Source organism: Neoarius graeffei, chromosome 15 (genome assembly GCF_027579695.1).
Source record: "Neoarius graeffei isolate fNeoGra1 chromosome 15, fNeoGra1.pri, whole genome shotgun sequence".
Classification (NCBI taxonomy): domain Eukaryota; kingdom Metazoa; phylum Chordata; class Actinopteri; order Siluriformes; family Ariidae; genus Neoarius; species Neoarius graeffei.
In genome coordinates this window covers 46,850,188-46,871,814 of record NC_083583.1, presented here as the reverse complement: position 1 = coordinate 46,871,814, position 21,627 = coordinate 46,850,188, and the positions used below count along the sequence as shown (strand labels likewise).

The 21,627-nt window shown below is 41.0% G+C and overlaps 1 protein-coding gene across 2 annotated transcripts in view; it reads right to left on the bottom strand.

Annotated features, from left to right (window-relative positions):
- si:ch211-126j24.1 (phosphofurin acidic cluster sorting protein 2) overlaps positions 1–21,627 on the bottom strand; it is a 207,135-nt gene that overhangs the window by 13,299 nt on the left and 172,209 nt on the right. For both annotated transcript variants that reach the window (XM_060941491.1, XM_060941492.1), the window contains 5 exons: positions 19,176–19,278; positions 12,995–13,037; positions 12,826–12,868; positions 11,003–11,144; positions 3,043–3,266 (listed from right to left, as the gene is read on the bottom strand). In XM_060941491.1, coding sequence (XP_060797474.1) covers positions 3,043–3,266; positions 11,003–11,144; positions 12,826–12,868; positions 12,995–13,037; positions 19,176–19,278 — 555 coding nt within the window. The remainder of the gene's footprint in view (positions 1–3,042; positions 3,267–11,002; positions 11,145–12,825; positions 12,869–12,994; positions 13,038–19,175; positions 19,279–21,627) is intronic.

The following is a 21,627-nucleotide window of genomic DNA, read 5'->3' as shown; positions in this document are numbered from 1 at the left end:
AAGTACACACTGGCTTGTACAACCACAGTGGCTGGGTATTTTACTTAACCTGCATGTCTTTGGACTGTGGGGGAAACCGGATCACCCGGAGGAAACCCGGACAGACATGGGGAGAACATGCAAACTCCACACAGAAAGGCCGCCATCGGCTAAGAGTTTCGAACCCATAACCTTCTTGCTGTGAGGCGACAGTGCTAACTGTTGCACCACCATGCCACCTTTATCATATACCATCACGTTAACCTTTCCACTTTTCATTTTTTAAAATTTGCTTTTGCATTTATGTTGCACCGTATTATATTCGACAGCAAATAATTAAACAGCGTCTTCGGTCCACATTTTCTATCCCTGATTTTTGTGCTCAAAAACAATTGCTTGTGTTTAAAGGTGGTGGTTTAGATGCTATTAAAAAAAATACATCACAGATGTTTCTGCTAAAGAAACTCTGGCAACCTTACAAGCATGAAATATATGCAGTTAATTTGCATCATCTGAATGGCGCATAGAGAAAATTGACTTACGCACATGCATAACCCATTTCTGAATAAGTATAACTTTCCCCATGTAAATACTGAAACAGCTTTTGAAATTTGGCCCAAAAGTTCATCTGTTTTCTGATAAATCCCACCTCCTATGCTATGACTGACCAGGCTTGTAATGCTCGAGTCCAGGACTCGGACTCAAGTCCGATTCGTGCCCTAATTTTAAGGACTTGTGACTTGGACTCGTGCATTAACTGCATTCGGACTCGTAAATTGGAGATGAGGACTCTGATTTTTTTCTTTATTTTTTTGTAACATGCCATAATAATTTGGCATAAGATATTTATATCTACATTAATTTTTGTACTAATTTTGTGCAAGAGTGTCACACCTGCACGCTCTGGCATGTGCATCAGGTAGACTCTCGGTCGCGCTCCGGACAGCGCGCGCACCAAGCAGACTCTCGCTCGCACGCACGCCCTAAACAACTCACACCTGCACAGGATTAAGGTGCGATCAGCACGCCTATATAAAAACTGTGAAAACACACTTACTTTGCAAAGTATTGAGTTGCGTTGCTGACACATTACGGAGCCTTATTTCCTTGTTTGGTTTCCTGATCCCTGATTTCTTGTTTCTCGTCTTTGATTCTGCCGAGTCTACGATAGCCTGTTTATGCCTCGCTCGATCTGTTGCCTGTTTTTTACAATTTTGCCTGCCATTCCGGATTATTTACCTGTCTTCACTTGTATTAATAAACACATCTCCTGCACTTACATCCGTCTCCCAACCATCTCTGACAGAATATTTCACAATCCCTGATAAAGAGAAGCACATTCACCTGTTCATACGTCATGTTCAGGAACAAACTAATGTTTATGGCGCTAAAACAGCCACCGTCAAATGGTGCGGTTGGAGTCTTGTTCTCGGACTCGACTCGGATCAATAGTGGACTCGACTCGGTCTCGACTCGGAATTTTTTTAATGACGGACTTGACTCTGACTTGAACACTGGGGACTCAAGACTGGACTTGGACTCGAGGTTTAATGACTCGACTACAACTCTGACTGGCTAGCAGTTCCTTCTCTCAAGCAGTCTGCCTACTGTATCTCCAAGAAACTCTTCAAATCACCATCACAACCAATTTCAAAATTCCAGTGGGTTACACCAGAGAGAATTGAGGTGGAGCGAGAGCTGTAGACATGTGACCACTTCCTTGTTCGACTTTTGGAAGAGGGAGGGGGGACCAATCACCCCGTTACAAAGACCAGAGTGACGCAGCGCTCCATTAAAGACAATGAGGAGTTCCATGGATTTCCTCACTGTCTTTAATGGAGCACTTGGTCACTGGTCTGTATAATGGGGAGATCAGTCCCCTCAAAGTTCCATGGATTTAATCCAGCCACTGAGGTGCACAAGCCAGTGCATTCTCAGTGCCGGTCCCAAGCCCAGATAAATGGGAAGGGTTGTGTCAGGAAGAGCATCCAACCTAAAACTCATGCCAAATCAACTATGCGGATGATGAAGATCAGCTGTGGTGACATCTAACGGGAACAGCTGAAAGAAGAGGAGGAGTTCCATGGATTTCACCAAACACTGGCCATTATTTCTCTCTGGGAGGTTTAACTGGTATTTGGAGAACTTTGCAGCGTGTTCCCAGTTACATATGATCACTCAGACCACAGTGATCTGTTTCACAAAAAACTTACTTCGTTTCACGACCTGCAGTTATACCTTGTCAACCTCATCTCATCTCATTATCTCTAGCCGCTTTATCCTGTTCTACAGGGTCGCAGGCAAGCTGGAGCCTATCCCAGCTGACTACGGGCGAAAGGCGGGGTACACCCTGGACAAGTCACCAGGTCATCACAGGGCTGACATATAGACACAGACAACCATTCACACTCATATTCACACCTACGCTCAATTTAGAGTCACCAGTTAACCTAACCTGCATGTCTTTGGACTGTGGGGGAAACCGGAGCACCCGGAGGAAACCCACGCGGACACGGGGAGAACATGCAAACTCCACACAGAAAGGTCCTCGCCGGCCACGGGGCTCGAACCCGGACCTTCTTGCTGTGAGGCGACAGCGCTAACCACTACACCACCGTGCCACCCACCTTGTCAACCTCCGCAGGAAAATTTTTTTTGTGACATAAGGTGGCACGCCCACTTACAAGACCGGAACTGTTCCACTTTTGCTCCCAGAGAGATGAATTATGTTGCTCTATCTTGGTATATAAAATATTCTAAAATCTTTGGTAACACAGGTTCACTTTGCTGTTGTATCCCCTTTTATTTCATGGCATGATGGTAACCATGACAACACTCGCTTTCGAACACCATTATCAGGTTTCTTCATGCAGCCTGGTTTTCCCACAGGCTTTATGAGTGTACTGTAACTTGTTCGGCTCTTTATACCCAAAGCACAAACACAAAAGTGTGCTTTATTTTTAATGAACTCTTAACCACGTATAAATTAAGAACTGGTGCCTGCTGAAAAAGCTCATGTGGGAAGCTTTGAAGGGTGGTGAGTAGTGTTTGTGTTTGTGTCACCTTTCTTATTTTTCTCTTTCATGACGACGGTCATGGCCATGCCGTGAGGTGGCGTGAGCTCTCCTCCACTGGGGATGCGTGAGACCTGCAGAGAGCGGAAGTTGCTCTTCAGCGTGTTCTTCATCCCCACATCTCTTTTCTCTCCGTCCTTCTTCTTCTCTGCACCCTGACATGTCCAGTAATCCACCTGCAGTCCCATCACCTCTCCACCTGAACCTGGAGAACTACACACACACAAGCTTAGTTACTTAAGTTGATCACATGCCTTATTTATAGTACATGGTTTTTGAAGAAGGATTTTTTATCTAGTAAGTCACTGTAATTTAAGAGAAGCGCTGTGTCTCAATTTGCGTCCTTCTGTACGTATACTTGCTATTTTTAGTGTGGTCACACTCACAAGAACGGAAACATGCAGTGCACTATGAGTACCCAGATGGTAGATGGTGTACACTTGGTCAAAATGTTGAGTGTCTAACGCTGTGCACTTCTCAGCCTCACTGCTCGCCATCTTGGCAACGTGATGGAAGGGGACGGACCACTAGCCTATTTTCAGCTAGTCGGAGGAAGGCATGCCGTTGATACTGATGATGACATAATTTCCATGTTGCATGAAATATCTATGCACACTAAGAGACAAGCAAAAAAAGCTGCCAGATATTTTTGGCAGGTTTTGTGACAATCATGGTCAAATATTGTGATCGTCATTTTCCAGCAAGTGCACAACTTGCCGTGTTCAAATTGAGACAACACTAACCTGTCAAAATTCACACACTATGCAGTAGTGCTTGAAAGTTTGTGAACCCTTTAGAATTTTCTATATTTCTGCATAAATATGACCTAAAACATGATCAGATTTTCACACAAGTCCTAAAAGTAGATAAAGAGAATCCAGTTAAACAAATGAGACAAAAATATTATACTTGGCCATTTATTTATTGATGAAAACGATCCAATATTACATATCTGTGAGTGGCAAAAGTATGTGAACCTCGAGGATTAGCAGTTAATTTGAAGGTGAAATTAGAGTCAGGTGTTTTCAATCAATGGGATGACAATCAGGTGTGAGTGGGCACCCTGTTTTATTTAAAGAACAGAGATCTATCAAAGTCTGATCTTCACAACACATGTTTGTGGAAGTGTATCATGGCATGAACAAAGGAGATTTCTGAGGACCTCAGAAAAAGCGTTGTTGATGCTCATCAGGCTGGAAAAGGTTACAAAACCATCTCTAAAGAGTTTGGACTCCACCAATCCACAGTCAGACAGATTGTGCACAAATGGAGGAAATTCAAGACCATTGTTACCCTCCCCAGGAGTGGTCGACCAACAAAGATCTAAGCACACAATCTAAGTCACTACGTTTACATGCACATAGAGAGAATCGAATTTCTGCCGTTGCTCGACTGAAATCGAAGTTCAAAATGCCATGTATACACCTTAATTCGGCTGAAATTGAACCGAACTTGATTTCTCGGAATCGAGCTACACGACCTAGTTTATGCGATTTCTGCCGAGCTACTTTGTGCATGTATACCCTGTCGAGCTAGTTGTCGAGCTACTTCCGGAAGTGACGAGTGACGAGACCACAAGCGGGAAACACAACAGCCTCGGTCGGCATGACAACGAATCATGACAACGGCATGAATCTTTCCTTTTTGTGGCATTGTTTGCGCTGTTAAAATTTAGCTCACTTACTGTATCACCAAATACATCTGTACAGCTGTTGCATAGCTGTGAATTGTGTACATAAACAAGTCATTGTATTTGTGTGTGTGTATATATATATATATATATATATATATATATATATATATGTGTGTCCAACATCTGAAGAATGTCAATAAAAACAAAACAATTGACCTTTTTGTGTGTTTATTAAGACATAAGTTAAATTGTAAGCAAAAATATATATTTTTTTGTAAGCAAAAAATGGACTTTAGAAAAATATTATTGTGCAAAATAAGTTGTCTTACAAAACAGTGGTCTGCGCCGGACAGTTTGTAGCCATACAGTCTATTAGAGCAAGCCTAACAGCTTGAACACGGAACTGCTAGTGTTGCCAGATTGGGGGTTTTAAGTGCATTTTAGCGGATTTGAACATGTTTTGGGCTGGAAAACGTCAGCAGTATCTGGCAACACTATAGCTCTTCTTCATGACGACAAGCGGAAGTGTACCAACACGATGGGGCGTGTAGCGCCACCTGTGGCTCGGGTGCACAATGCACCTTGCACAATAGCCCGATTTCACTTGTGCATGTAGGATTGGATTTCTCTGGCACCCCTGCTGGGACCCTTTGCTCGATTACCAACAGCAGCTCGATTTGGACGTGCATGTAAACGTGTGTCTTCTAAGTGTGTCACAATCTAAGCACATAAGTCGTTCTAGCAAAGAATGGTTAAAGAAGAATAAAGTTAATGTTTTGGAACGGCCAAGTCAAAGTCCTGACCTTAATCCAATCAAAATGTTGTGGAAGGACCTGAAGCGAGCAGTTCATGTGAGGAAACCCACCAACATCCCAGAGTTGAAGCTGTTCTGTACGGAGGAATGGGCTAAAATTCCTCCAAGCTGGTGTGCAGGACTGATCAACAGTTACCGGAAATGTTTAGTTGCAGTTATTGCTGCACAAGGGGGTCACACCAGATACTGAAAGCAAAGGTTCACATACTTTTGCCACTCACAGATATGTAATATTGGATCATTTTCCTCAATAAATAAATGACCAAGTATAATATTTTTGTCTCATTTGTTTAACTGGGTTCTCTTTATCTACTTTTAGGACTTGTGTGAAAATCTGGTGATGTTTTAGGTCATATTTATGCAGAAATATAGAAAATTCTAAAGGGTTCACAAACTTTCAAGCACCACTGTACAACTGAGTACATAGTGTGCACAGTGTCCTACATGGACGTGTACTAACAAAAGACATAGCGTATACTATACAAGATCTGAAATTGTAATACAGTAAGAATTGGCAATACACTGCAACCCTGCTATAACAAACTTTTTTACTACAAACTTTCACATATAACGAACTAAGTTCGTGTCCCCCGCCTTTAGTGACAATGAGTCGGAGTCTTCAAAAAAAACATCACTGTGTCACATCCACACACATTAGCGCTCGGAGCCAATGTGTGTGGATGTGACACAGTGATGCTTTTTTCACAGTGAAGGATGAATTACAGTACTATGCACCTGTTCCGGATTAGAGCCCAATCACAGCATGCGCTTATAAGGACTCTCTAAACACACACACACTTGGCGAAGTATACATGCTGTACCTAATGTCTCACGTTACCAAGCCTTGTATCTGTGTATTGCCTTTCTGGTTTTGACTTTGTTTTGTGTATTTGGACTGCCTTTCATCTTTGCCTCTGCCATTCTGTTTATTCCTCGCATGACCATTGCCCGTTTCACAACCCTGCCTTTGTCTTACGTTTTTGAACTGTTTGCCTGCCTGTTTGTAAATAAACACTCTTCCTGCAATTACATCCATCATTCACCTGCTTACAGTGACATACTGAGCCATGCACTCCTCCTCCCACCAGAGACAAACAATAAATAATAAAGTCCATTGTTAAGTTAACCATACATGTTAATGTCATAAAACAAAGGCTTAACGAGCCTCGCTTAGGTGTTAATCACTAACAATTATTGAGGACGGTGATCAAAGAATCGAGAAAAGGACGAAATGACTGCTGATACCACTAAACTTAAAGAAAGAAAGCACAACTTTATTCATCACACATTTGTGAATTTCCTCTCTGCATTTAACCCATCTGAAGCAGTGAACACATACATGCACACACATGTGAGCAATGAGCACACACACATACCCAGAGCAGTGGGCAGCCATGCTAACAGCGCCCGGGGAGCAGTTGGGTGCCTTGCTCAAGGGCACCTCAGCCCAAGGCCGTCCCGTATTAACCTAACCGCATGTCTTTGAACTGTGGGGGAAACCGGAGCACCCGGAGGAAACCCACGCAGACACGGGGAGAACATGCAAACTCCACACAGAAAGGTCCCCGCCGGCCGCTGGGCTCGAACCCAGGACCTTCTTACTGTGAGGCGACCATGCTAACCACTTACGCCATCGTGCCCTGTGGCGCGACATAAATGACATCATTGGTGATTTACAACACATGAATGAACAGAATGGTGAAGATTTAGAAAACAAAACGAGTCAGTGGGTGGACACTGACAACAATACACCAGTAACCTCCATCATTTCCACAACAGATGAAGAAATCATCGCCTCCGTTCGTGATCGTTTAACTCAGTCAATGAAGTGATATACTGACTTGGGAGAAATTTGTGATAAGGAAAACGTGCCTAAAATTTCACATATAACATGAGTGCTTGGTGTGACAAGTGGGTCCATTTCAGTATTACCAACTTTTCGGTATAACCTCTTTGGATGTCCCCCAAGGAGCTCATTGTATTACTAGTCCTGTTCAAATCACCTTCATGTACTACCAGTTGCTGTATAGCTGCCTTGTCAAATGGCCATTGTTAAAAAGCTTGTATAAATGAAAGTGAATTTAACAGAACTAATTGACAAACCTGGTGACAGAGCCACGTATAACGTTATTATTACTTGTCTGACGTTTATGCTGCGATGTACACTGGGTAAATGACTATTTTAGACAAATAAAATTATTGTTATTTGGGACACGGACAGCACGGTGGTGTAGTGGTCAGCACTGTCGCCTCACAGCAAGAAGGTCCTGGGTTCGAGCCCAGTGGCCGGCGAGGGCCTTTCTGTGTGGAGTTTGCATGTTCTCCCCATGTCCGCGTGGGTTTCCTCCGGGTGCTCCGGTTTCCCCCACAGTCCAAAGACATGCAGGTTAGGTTAACTGGTGACTCTAAATTGAGCGTAGGTGTGAATGTGAGTGTGAATGGTTGTCTGTGTCTATGTGTCAGCCCTGTGATGACCTGGCGACTTGTCCAGGGTGTACCCCGCCTTTCGCCCATAGTCAGCTGGGATAGGCTCCAGCTTGTCCGCGACCCTGTACAGGATAAGCGGTTACGGATAATGGATGGATATTTTGGATACCTGTAGTCTGTCTTGTATAAACTGGCCAATCAAATCTCTTACAAATTGCATTATAAAACCTAGTCAAACTAATCCAGAGCGAATGGTGCTATAAACTCTCAGGAATAAAAGCTACTAAACTGCACCTTTTCAACTCAGTGTCTTTTGTACGTTTAGTACATATCAATCACCTGTACACAGCTTTTAACTGATAAGATGTGGCCTGATTTGCGTCGTAAAAATCCGCTCAACATATGCTAACACCTGTTGCTTTATTAGCCAACTATTTGTGATTATCAGGGTGAAATTGTTTATGTGTCAGGATGTCATCATGTTGACTTCCTGTTCTTATCTCAGTGTTAACATTTTTTTTCTTATAGTTGCTGCAATATGGTGTACATTTCATGTGATTTAAGGTAAATAATTGAACCTCACATTGTCCAAAAATATGCTGGTAAATGAATTGAGGTTTAAATGAATTCATTTTTTTAAATTAATGAATTAATTAATTTATTTTATTGTTTTATTTCGAACATGTATAAAAAATGTATGTAACTATTTGTACATACAAAAGAAAGAAAACGAGAAATAAAAAAATAAAATAACATAAAGAGCTAAGACATTACAAAACACCGCACACTGTTCGAAAAAGGAGTGGGAAGAAGTACAATACTTTTTTAATTTCCCACCCCTTTTTAACTACCCCGAAATCCAAACTACATTAATACACCTATAAAAATATATACCATATATACACTTCATAAATATCTATATGAGTGATTCCACGCTTATGGGTACTGAAATGGGGACATGAACTTATTCACCTAAAACCATTTCTTTTTTTACCATCAGGTCACAAAACATGTAATCTTTAATGAATGATATGTTAAAAGATAACTTTAATTTTCTGAGATGTAATAAAAACATATTTATATGCCAAAGTCAAGCCTATGAGTTCCAAAATGATGTCTGTTACATTACTTCTGTTACGATTGTCCATCTCGCGTCTGTTACAAATTAATTACAATCTAGCTATATACCATGTTAATCTTATTGAAAGAATGTGTATGTTTATTCTACTACACATGTTTATTAATTATATTTGCTAAAACATCACCTTCCTATGTTTCAAAAAGTAATTCTACATTGTTAAAATTGAGAATATATATGTCCACAACACTTCTGTTACGTTCTGACTTTGGCATATAAATATGTTTTTATTACATCTCAGAAAATTAAAGTTATCTTTTAACATATCGTTCATTAAAGATTACATGTTTTGTGACCTGATGGTAAAAAAAGAAATGGTTTTAGGTGAATTTTTAAAAATAAGTTCATGTCCCCATTTCAGTACCCATAAGCGTGGAATCACTCATATAAATATTTAATTACAAAAATAAATATATACTACATACCATATACACTTCATAAATATCTATATAAATATATAATTACAAAAAATATATATATACACTATATACCATATATACACTTCATAAATATCTATATAAATATATAATTACAAAAATAAATATCTACTACATACCTATCCCTGTAAATATGAATATATAAACTATCCCCATAAATAAATATATACCATATACTAAGTTAGTTCTGATATAACAATCAACCCTATTCTATTTATAGATTTATCCCTCATCATCCTCCGTGAACATACTTCCTCTTCTATAGACTTGTTTAAAAATATTTTTTGTACCTTTTTTTAAACAGATTTATATTTGCACTTTGTTTTATTTCTGTCTCCAGTCTGTTCCATAAAGTCACCCCACAGCTCGATACGCACATGCTTTTCGTGTGTGTGTGTGTGTGTGTGTTTCCCTGTGGTGGACAGACACCCATACAGAGTGCATTATACTGTGTTCTAGTGATAGGCTCTGTGTCCACTGTAACCCTGACCAGGATAAAGTGGTTGTGCTTGGTTCACACATTAGCGTTTCAGCCTTGCGTACGTACGGCGTATCAGGATACGTGGCAGTAAGAAAGGAACATCACAGCATCGCCAGCTCACGTAGCTCATACTCTAGGATGCATAACATGATCTCCTTGTACGCCGGGGTTCGACGTATTTTTAAGTCCGCACTTAAAAATCCGTAGCACATACATAGCAACTTTGATACGTCACGTGTACGCTGTAAAAACGAAAGCTACGTGATGCAGCGGGAACGTTGCTCGAACACCTATTATGCCGTGCGAACGCTTTAGTTGACGTGTCTGATGAAGGTGGCTCCGGAGCTGGCTGGGTGGATGCGGCTGATGTCTTCCCTCTTCCCTTGCCCTTCTTGGGTCCTGACTTCTTCGCTGGCATGATGCTTTCTTGACTGTGAAGAATGACAACGACCGCAGCGTGGGGTCCCCTTTAATACCCACCTGAGAACGCCGCAGCAACGTCACACGTAAGAACGAAACGCCATGTCAACGAAAGCAACAAAATGGTTATGCCGCGGCAATGCATCATACGCCACGCATACGCCTCAGTACGCCATAACTTTACGTTCCTTGAACCCCATACAAACCTTAGATACGCCACAGGAACGCCACAGAAACGTCACGCATACGCCATGTACGTCACAGGACTTTAATTTTGCACAAAATACGCCTCATTTCTTGCCGTTTGACCCACACACCGCTTACGTGACAAGATACGAAACAATGTGATAGTAACCTTCCTGAAGATGATGTACCACTAATTAACTTTTAAAGTAAGACTTTAAAGATAGACTCCGTGCACCTTCCAAGGTAAAAGACACATAGTAAAGGTACAGAGGATGTACAACAAGAAAAGGTACAATTTAGTACCTTTTTCTGAGAGTGTAGCCAACTTTAAATGATCTGTCATTGTCTAGATTGATTTCTCTGTGTGAGTGAGAGAAAGAGGATGAGAGAGAGGAAACGTGTGGGTAACGTACCCTGCTCCAGACAGACTAGCTGAGACAGAGGGAGAGGAGGGAGGAGTGCAGGTCATGTCTTTCCCATATGGTGCCCCTGTCTGGGCTGGAGGTGAAGACAGCATGTTCATACTGCCCATAACGTTGGCATCGTCGGAATCCACTACAGAGGGCACACACACACACACACACACACACACACACACACACACACACACACACACACACACACACAGAGTAAATTTCACTATTCCTGGTGGTATGGACAGTAAATAAGAGACCAATGGTGACTTTCTATACAGTGCTTTGCATAAGTATTCACCCCCATTAAACTCTTCCACATTTTTTAGTGTTACAAACTGAAACTGAATCGGACTTAAAGGAGAACTGAAGGCAAATTTTTTATTATCAAAATTTTATTTATCTCATTTTATTAAATATCGGAATGCATTTTTGATCGCTATTTTGTCACTGCTATAGCAAGTTATAAGTGTTGGAAATATGCTATGTAATATATCAGTCCGTATGTCAAAGCGATGGCCGTAAACGAGATTCGTTGAGACCTGTGCGAGACATCGTAGGACGGAAGTAAAACGTACAGCAGAAATCAAAGCGACCAACATCTGCCAACGTTCCCTGTGTCCGAAATCGCTCACTCGTTCACTACTCTCTACTCGCTATATAAGGAATTACTATATAGAGTTAAAAACGCTTACGGAGACTAGTCCATCACGCTGGTATTTACGTCATTACTGTCGCACAATTAAAATGTGCCAGATCAGTCGGCTGGTGGGTTTTCAAAATAATAAATACATGCATGTGTTTTTGTGATAAATCCATATTATACTGAGCGCATTTTCCACATTAATCAATACAAAGTACCTGCATCTTTCAGTTTTTTTTAAAAATCAAGGCTGAATACTTTCTTCTTTGCCACTGCCTTTTATTAAATCAAATTTGAGACTTTTAATTTGATTTCTTTCAGCGCAGACAGCACTACAAAATGCCGTCCCCACTATATAATGCCCTATATAGTGAGTAGGGAGCGATGTCGGACACGGGTTGTCAAAAGACGCGTGTGCCCTCTTTCGAATGCTGATGTAATCAAACCAGAAGTTGTGTTTGTTTTGATAGCAATCAGGAAAGTTTGAAAAAAGTTGGCAGTAATCGTCATTTAAACTCATTTTTGTGCAATATTTCGTGTGGAAAACAGTTTTCAAAATGGCGGCGCTGACACCTGGCTGACACTTCACGTTTCAAAGTCTCGCACAAGTCTCGTGAAGATCGCGCGGATAAGCGACGCCTGCCGTGGACCAAACGATCTCCATTCAACATGGCTAAAAACCGAATAGGCCGATAAGTATATTTAATTGCAATTAGTTGCCAATATGAGTCACGATATAAGGTTACTAAAATCGAAAACGTAATTGAATAACACGTTAATTAGGAAATAAAGCAAGTTTAAAAATGACTTCAGTTCCCCTTTAACTGGTGAACATACTATGCTATGAATTTACACAAAATAGCCCATAGCATTAAATTGGGAGGACAAATCAATATAGTTTGTACATTCTGTACAAATAAAAATGGTGAAAGTTGTAATAGCACATCCGGAACTTTGGACATCCTATAGGTTACCATTAAATCCATCATGAAAATGTAAAGAATATAGCACAGGAGAGCGTTAATACGGTAAGAGAAGCAACCAAGAGGCCATGGCTAACTCTCAGCATGATACTACCACCACCATGCTTCACTGTGGAGATGGAATACTTATGGAAGGCGCTGTAACTTATTATACAATGAGTGCACTATTTGTGGTTTGTACATGCAGAGGCTAATACCTGACGTGGACAGGTTGTGCTCAACAATGCCTACTTTCACCAGCTGTAAAAAAAAAAAAAAAGCAAAAGCAATACACTTACTTCCTCTTCAACAGAAAAAACTGCTTTTGAACATATTCGATTTGTCATGGATCTGAGAAACAAAAATCAACCAGCTCTGCACTCTTACCCCAATGAACGGCACAAACTTCTGGCATGAGTCCTCATCAGGGCTGTGTGGTGAAACAATGAGGAAATATTAGAACAATGCGTCTCAAACAGAGGTCTAACGTTACTGAGTGGCTAGGTGAACGTGCACCCGGGTGTCCAGGTGTGAAGGAGTGGGTCATGTCAAGGCTGGCTGAGTGACAAAGGCATGGCGCCACCTCCTGGTGACAGGGTGCTGTGAAGAAGCAGGGGGGTCATGCCATGAAGTCATGAGTGGATGCTGGTATAGCTGCTTACAACCTCCACCAATCAGGTGCAGTGTAAGGCGGTGGGCAGCGTTGTGTGGTCTTTTTGCCAACCCTGTACTCCAATACTGTCTTTAAGATGCACTCACGGGACACTAGCTAAGGTGGCATCGTGTTTTGTATTTGAATTCATAATTAGAAATGTTTGCTCTCGTGCTAGACTTCCTGAATGTCACCACCCGAGTCCATGTTGATTACAGAATCAATTAATTGCCACAAATATTTGTGTGAAAACGCACTGGCCGTTACAAAGCGCTGACGTTAAATAACCGTCTACTTACAGAAAGCTTCATTATGCCAGTGTTTTTCTTTGTTTCGTGTTATTTATTTGTCTATGATTAGATGAAGATTATGAACAGAGTCCTTCATACAAATCCTTGTCTAAGTTGTTACGACAGAAATTATAATTAAAACAAGAGCATTAAAGGACATGGGACATGAAACATAAATGCACGCTATATCGGTTTCTTTCCGTTAAAAATATGAAATAATTGCATCAACAAATACAAAATTATCTATTAAATTCAGCAAAATCGTTATATTCGTGATGATTATACGGCATTTCTGCTCGAGCTCCGATATGCATATTTTACAACCGGAAGAGCCGCTGTCACGTGATCATACGTCACAAAAACTTTCGGGTATAGCACAAGCGGGTAGATGAAAATGGAGAAGTGTGAATTGTGATGATGACGAATGCGACAAAATAGTTTTTGTGTCTTGGATGACAAGAAAATTGTTTCATTTTTAGTGTTTAACGTACATTGAACATCATGGTGTATTGCGACCTCCCAGTCAGTCAGACGCGCTGTCACTCCTGTTAGCAATGTAGCTAGGCTCAGTATGGCCAATGGTATTTTTTGGGGCTGTAGTTAGATGCGACCAAACTCTTCCGCGTTTTTCCTGTTTACATAGGTTTATATGACCAGTGACATGAAACAAGTTCAGTTACACAAATTGAAACGTGGCGATTTTCTATGCTATGGAAAGTCCGCACTATAATGACAGGCGTACTAACACCTTCTGCGCGCTTCGACAGCGCATTGATACCTTCACTCGGAGTTGTACCATTATTTTTTAGACAGGGCGGACGGACCAGGGCATTCGCCCGCCTGGCCGTGCCCGACGAGGAGCGCTCTCGGCCGGCTTGGGAGGCAGACGGCAGCCCCTCCTGGAAGTGTGGTTTTACCATGGGCCTCATGCGGTAAGGATTAGTATTATAATTTTGGGTGTATCAATTATTGATTATCATAATTCTGACTCGTTTCGCCATTTTGAATGTTTTCATCTCGGACTCTGGAAGCATTGTATCTCAATCAATCTCGAAAAATATCAGCAAAAAAAAAAAACTAGCTTGCAACGGACTTTAGCTAGATCTATGATGAACTTTCAATGTATGATACAAAAACAATACTTCTTTCAACAGATCATTAGCCTTTGAGCAGAATTGTTTTTAACTTACCAGGAAGTGTTATCCAGCCGACCGCTTTCAGTTTCATGGGGATTGAATGAACTCTCACTCTCAGAATCATCTGACCCGTCAGAGTAAAGACAAGATCCATGTTCATGTGAATTTCCAGCTATCGGTTCGAATTGATAGGGTCTAACTTCCGATCTCTGTGAAACATCGGGAATGTCACTGTCGATGGTGTCCATTTCGGTAACCTGTTTACATTAGATACCCAAGCGCTGGCTCCTTGGAAAGTTTTTGTGACATCACGGGTCACGTGACCGCCTAGCTAATTAACGAATCATTGTTTTACGCTGATGTATAAAAAAGTTGAATAATGTGATGATTTTCACATTTTTGACGCCCTGCAGTGATTTAGATGGCATTTCTTATGTCCTTTATACATAATTATACCCAGAAAAAAATCCATGTCCCATGTCCTTTAATATAAGCCTGATCAGAGTTGCCATGATACAAATTATTCAACACCATCTGAGTGATCAGAATCAAGAACTCAACAGCGCTACGGATTAAAATAACAGCTACTTGGTCATTCGTTTTTAAAAAGTACTGATGATACATCCTTACTATTGGAAAATGCACTTATCAGAATATTTACATGTAAACACATCTCACTGTGTTTGCTGCCAAGTGTACATACATTTCTTCTTCTAAAAAAAAAACTTATGATCTTCCATTGTGCAACAATTAGCCATGTGTGTGACGATGATGATGATGATGATTGTGAGATAAAACAGTATTGGAACACAGGGTTAATGCCACAGAGTCTCCTCTGACCACTTCTGATTATAAAGAATGGGCTTTCACTAATTGAGCTCATGAAGCTGATGTCGGAAATCAGAATGAGGATGAAACAACTCGAATAAATGTACTAAAGTATCGTGGCGGAAAATGACTGGTTATTTTTTCTTTGCTAGTGGCGTCATGTTGATTCGGCAGCGAGTCTCCGGAGTCCTGAGGTTTATCCCTGAGATACAGTGAGCATACTGGTGTTAGACTATTTTTGCTGTAATGTTTGTCTTAACTTATGTGATCGCTAAGCAGGAGAGAGAGAGAGAGAGAGAGAGAGAGAGAGAGAGTGTGTGTGCGCGTGTGTTCAGAGGACATGATGCTTCTGTGACATTCACTACTGCCACTCTCTGTGATGAAGCACCCGTGTACTGGCAGAGGTCCAGGTTTGAAAAGGGAAAGTCACCCTTCTGCTGTTTTTCTCTTTTATTCTCCCCATAAATCAATGTTAATCTCGTTCTCTCTCACTTTTATATGAGTTTTAATACCCCACTCTCTCTGTCCTCCGCTGTTTCATTTTCTAATATCCTCCTCTCTTTTTATTCCCTTTAATATGAGCTGGTAATTGGCTGTGTGACCTTTCTTCTTATGTGTTTGTCCTTCCCCTGGGGACATACAGACCTGTCCAGACTAGTCATCTAACCCTGAGCCTCCCGTGTGTGCGTGCGTGCATGTGTTTATGATAGCTACATCTTCCTGGTTTTATTCCTTTTTCCATTTTCTTTTCGGAGTTTTCCTTTCTAACCACCTTAAAGGAATAATCTAGTATTTTTAAACTTAATCTCAATCTAATGCATCCGTAACGTGTGATTACTAGAGACAAGAATTTTAACAGGTTTCTCTGTACTGAGAGAGGGAGGGAAGACCTGTTCACACAAAACCCACTTCGAAAGGAAGTATAAGAGGAATTGTTGGAGCATTCATAATATCTGTATGTTGATGTATCTGTATAATTCCTCCTGCACTAGCATACAGCTTTTGTTAGACATTCTCACACGGCTGTCTCATTCTAAGCCCCTTATTGTTAGAGTGGTATGGCTGTAGGGTTGAGTTTGCATTATAGAGTCACATCTTCAAAAAAAAAAGAGAAAGAAAGAAAGAAAGAAAGAAAGAAAGAAAGAAAGAAAGTAAGTCAACCGCTGCCCTTTCATTATAAGTGAGTTTTGAGTAAACCCGTTTTCCTTTTTGTTTTCTCCGTACAGGGAAACTTTCCAGAATCATTTTCAGAAAATATCATTACATTCGTGGCATTTGGTGGACACCCTTATTCAGAGCGACTGACATACGCTACAGATGCAGTAGATCTGGGGCTGTCAATTACCAGACCATAATCAGGATTTGGACTCAGCAAAGTATTTCACCAAGACCAAACCGTGTACTTGAAAAATACTCTGATAAACACATGGAACAAAATGGCCATAGTTTACCAACTCTAAACACGAACATGCTTGGTTTGGTTTCTCAAGCAAATCCCGTGACGCAGCCAATCACAGCGATGTCAATTATTTAGCTGAAGGCGGCTGTTCCAGAGACTAGCTCCAGGGCTAAAGACATTGCTTGCTCTAAAAACGTCTACGACAAAAACCAGAATGTTTAAAGACGAATGGAAAAGTCTGTGCGCTCGTCAAAACTGGTACCGTAAAGCGACACTATGAAATCGTGTCAATTCAAATTGTTTTATTGATAGCCATTAAGTAATGAAATAAATGGTGGATCTTGTTGCCATTCAGCCATACCAGTGGCTTATTCTTTGAAACCTTTGAAAGCAAGGACTCGTACGAGACTTTGGATCTTTACAATTTTTTGAACAGATAGAGATTAAGTTGAAAAAAAAAATACAGAAGTATTCCTTGAACTAAAAAGAAACTTTGTTAAAACACTTCAGTGCACTCACTCAAACTGAACCAGACCAAAAGCAAAAAGACAGACACGCACACACACACATTAAAATTAGCGGTGTGACGCATTGAGTATGAGCAGGTTAGACACAACGGGGCAAACTGGGAATGTCAACCCACACACGATCATGTACCTGATGTAAAAATCAAAATACAAACTTCTTTTCCTTGAGTGCCAACAAAAGACAAAAGGGAAAGAAACCCAAAGCACAACAGTGTTACAATCGTGTATGTTCGGAGCTCTTTAGTAATGCTTCTCACTGCAAATATAATGTACATCAAATAAACCAGAAAAAAAAAAACTATGCAAAAAACGTAGAACAGATTCAAGGAATTAAAAGGATTTCTAATTGCACCGATGAAATCCTTTTAATAGAATAACTCTGCCACATACACTGTCTGAAAATGAGAGTTAAATACAGAAACATTTATAACAAGAAAAATAACAGAATGTGTATCTTTACCAGAGGTGGACAAAGTACCCAACTTCATTACTTAAGTGAAAGTACAGATCCCACTGGTCAAATGTTACTCCGGTACAAGTGAAAGTTGTCCAGGCAAATTTTTACTTGCTTTTAAAAATACTTAAGTCTTAAAAGTACATTTTCTGTCAATGCATCGTCGTATTATTGCCACAACAATTACAAAACCCAATGCCTCTGAAGCAACCAACTGGATTATTTTGTGAATTCACAAAATGAACGCATGCTGTGCCATCATGGTGGTTTAACGTTACGCTAGCTAGTCAGTGAAACTCCACCTGACATGCTAGCAAACTCTTTTCAAACTCGAAATCATATTGGATCGCTAACCTCACTAGAAAAGAAAGATTTCTACGTTCTGTTTATTTGGCAAGATTATGCTAAAACATATTTCTGAAAAGACTTCAGATAAGTTAACGTTATTCATGTTAGCGTAACTCCGTTTTTACATGCTAACTAACAGTGTCCAAGTTAACTAGCTATGTGTTAACGTTAGCCGTGGACAAGGCTACGGCAACTTGGCGGGCAAATCCATAGAAAGTCATTTGACGAACCAGACTGCATAGCTATTGCAACGTTATCGCTAGCTCTAAAAGCACAGACAACTTCACTGCAAATTTTCTCTTGGAATAAAACGTTCATATACCTCAACATGCTCCCGCAGGTTGGACGGCGAGTTTTTGTAGGCCGTGATGTGGTTCATTTTTGGCAAACAAAGCAAACATTTAAAACAAAATGAATCTTTATTCTTTTCAGAAAACTGAAACATGGGTTCTAGGTAAAGCCATGGGTGCGTGCGTTCTCCAGAAGAACCGCCTCCTTCCATTCTGCCATCAACTGATCGTGTTCAAATAAAGCTGCTGAGAAATCACTGAACTTGATTTTATACAGTCTATGGACGTGACGTAATTCTAGTGATTACTGATTGGCTGTCTCAGTGTCACCTGCGAAAAAACCATCACGTTTTAGAAAAGAAAAGAAAAAAATATCCACTTTCAAAGCTGCTTCATAGTAACGAGTAACGAGGACCTTGACAGAAATGTAGTGGAGTGAAAAGTACCATATTTGTCTTTCAAATGTAGTGAAGTTAAAGTCAGAAGTTTCAAAAAGAATAATACTCAAGTAAAGTACAGATACTCAAAAAGTGTACTTAAGTACAGTACTCAAGTAAATGTACTTCGTTACTGTCCACCTCTGATCTTTACACATATTTATGGCACATAAAAGTATCTCTATCAGCTTTTTACACACACAGTACCTTTTCTGTTTGTACGTGAGCATGGCCTCAGAGATGGGGAAGTGATGGGACATGTTTGCTCCTGCCAGATACTGAGACACTCGGCCAGCCACATCAATGTTGTCTGTTCCGACAGAAAGCAAATATGTGAAAAAAAGTCTCACACACGCACACACACTCTTTATATCTTTAAAGCTCCTAGGAACCTAAATGTATGATTTCTTTTCAATTACTCTAATGTTGGTCTACCAAGTCTAAATATACTGTACCGGTGACAATGCTTACAATGATTATATCAACAATCAATTCATATACTGATATTTAATCTATTAGCTGGATTGTAGAGACATTAACCTAAGCTTGCGATCAAAATGAGGACCCTGAAGCTGTGATACTACAAGCAATCCACTGCACTTGCTATTCATTCATCCATCATCTATACCACTTATCCGTTAACCCCAGCTGACATTGGGAGAGACACAGGGTATACCCTGGGCAGGTCGCCAATCTATCACAGGGCTAACACAGAGACAAACAGCCAGTCACTTATACTCACACCTATGGGCAATCCTTGACTTGCAAGTGACGTCAAAGCAAAATAGAAACCTGGATGTCGGCCATGTTGGTAGATATACAAACGCAGGGTCAAGCGACATTCCATACAAAACATAGTCACGCGTGCACTACTCTCTTTGTTTTTCCACTGCTTTAAGCGTTCTTTTAAGCCTCCGTCACACTTATTCGGAATTAGCAGGAGTCAAGCAGAACCAGCCGGAATGAAAATTTTTTTCAAAATTCGTGCCACATTCGGGCGGGAACTTCAAACTGACCAACAGCTTTGTAAGAATGCCGTTTGAATACTTAGAATGCACTTTGAACCTGCCTCGAATGATTCTTGTACATTCCAGGTGTATTAGCTTTCAAATGCAGTTCAGATATAGTTGGAACACAGTAGGAATACCTAGAATGCTGTTAGAATGCAGTAAGAATATTAAGAATGCACTTCGAATGCCGTACGAGTGCGGTTCGATTGCTGCCCGAATACCACCCAAAGTCGGGTTGGAAGGTGCCTCGAATGCTGTACGAATTCACCTCAAATGCAGTCAGAACGCTCCCGGAATAGCCGCCGAATATGTTTCGAATGTCTAAGAATTCAAAGAGAATGCAGCTTGAATACTTAGAACGTACTTCGAATGTAACACAAATGTCTCGAGTGTACCAAGAATGCCACCGGAATGGTCCCCGATAGGGTATAAAACGCTGCCGAATCTAGCATTTTCATCAGTCTCAGCCCAGACACCATAGAGTATGGACCCCCTGGACCATGTTGCTTTGCTCCAGATTGCTGTCCTCCAGCAAGACCTGCTTGAAAGAGATGTGGAGGAGGCTAGGAGAAGAAACATTAGGAGAAAACCCAGAAGGTATCAGACCCGACCATGGCCGCGGCCAGTGGTGGAGTTCTTGACCTTGGCTCCCTTCTTCCATGACGTGAGAAACTTGGTAAACTTTTTAAAACAATGGACAAAAGGTTGCTGTTGAGCAGGCGACTCCTCAATGCAGACTGAAGTTCCAGCGGCAGCTAGCCGCGTTTTTGTGCGATTCGGTGGTGTTCTGAATCACGTCCGGACTCATTCGAGCTCCAATCGGGACGTTCCGACTACATTCGAGATGTAATCGAGTGGCAATCGAAATATTCAGATGGCATTCGAAGTGCATTCCAGCTGAACTATTTTAATATCGAAATAGATTCCGGCAGCAATCAAGATGCACTCGAGGTGCATTCTGGCTCATTCGAGGCACATTCCGGACATTCTGGCAGGATTTGAAGTGTCTTGCCATTTTGATTTTTCCCTTGAACGTGATCAGAATTTTTTGAATGCCGTAATATTTAGAATGCAGTTAGAATACACTTCCAATGCCGTTCAATATTTCTCCTCTTCGAATGCACCTCGAATGTTTTGAGCATGAGCAAAACATTCGGGCCGGCCACAAGAATGGGCCCGAATATTTGGAATGCACTCAGAATGCAGTGAGAATTTTTAGAATGCACTTCAAATATCCCGGAATATACGAAGAATTTTCATTCCGAAGGCATTCCGGCTCATTCCGCCTCTAGTGTGACTACCCTATTAGCTATGCCATATCTTTGTGCTGTATATGGTTGTGGTCACAACAGTACTCATGACTGTGGCACGTTTCAATTTTTTAGAATTCCGGCCGTGATTCGGAAAGAGGGCGAGGAAACTGAGGCTTAGTACGGAGAGGAGGCGAGGGGATCAGGATACTTTGTCCAATACCATTTCGTCCAAAGCCTTTTTCATATGCACTATCAATTATTTTACATTTCAGGTATTCTGGTGTTCGTGAACGAAAGCCCCGCGAGAGCGTTACTCTGCACCTAAAGATTTAATATGATCCAGCCGGCTTTAAAAATGAATAACTCGGCCAACGGAGCTTGCAGAGAAGCAAAATT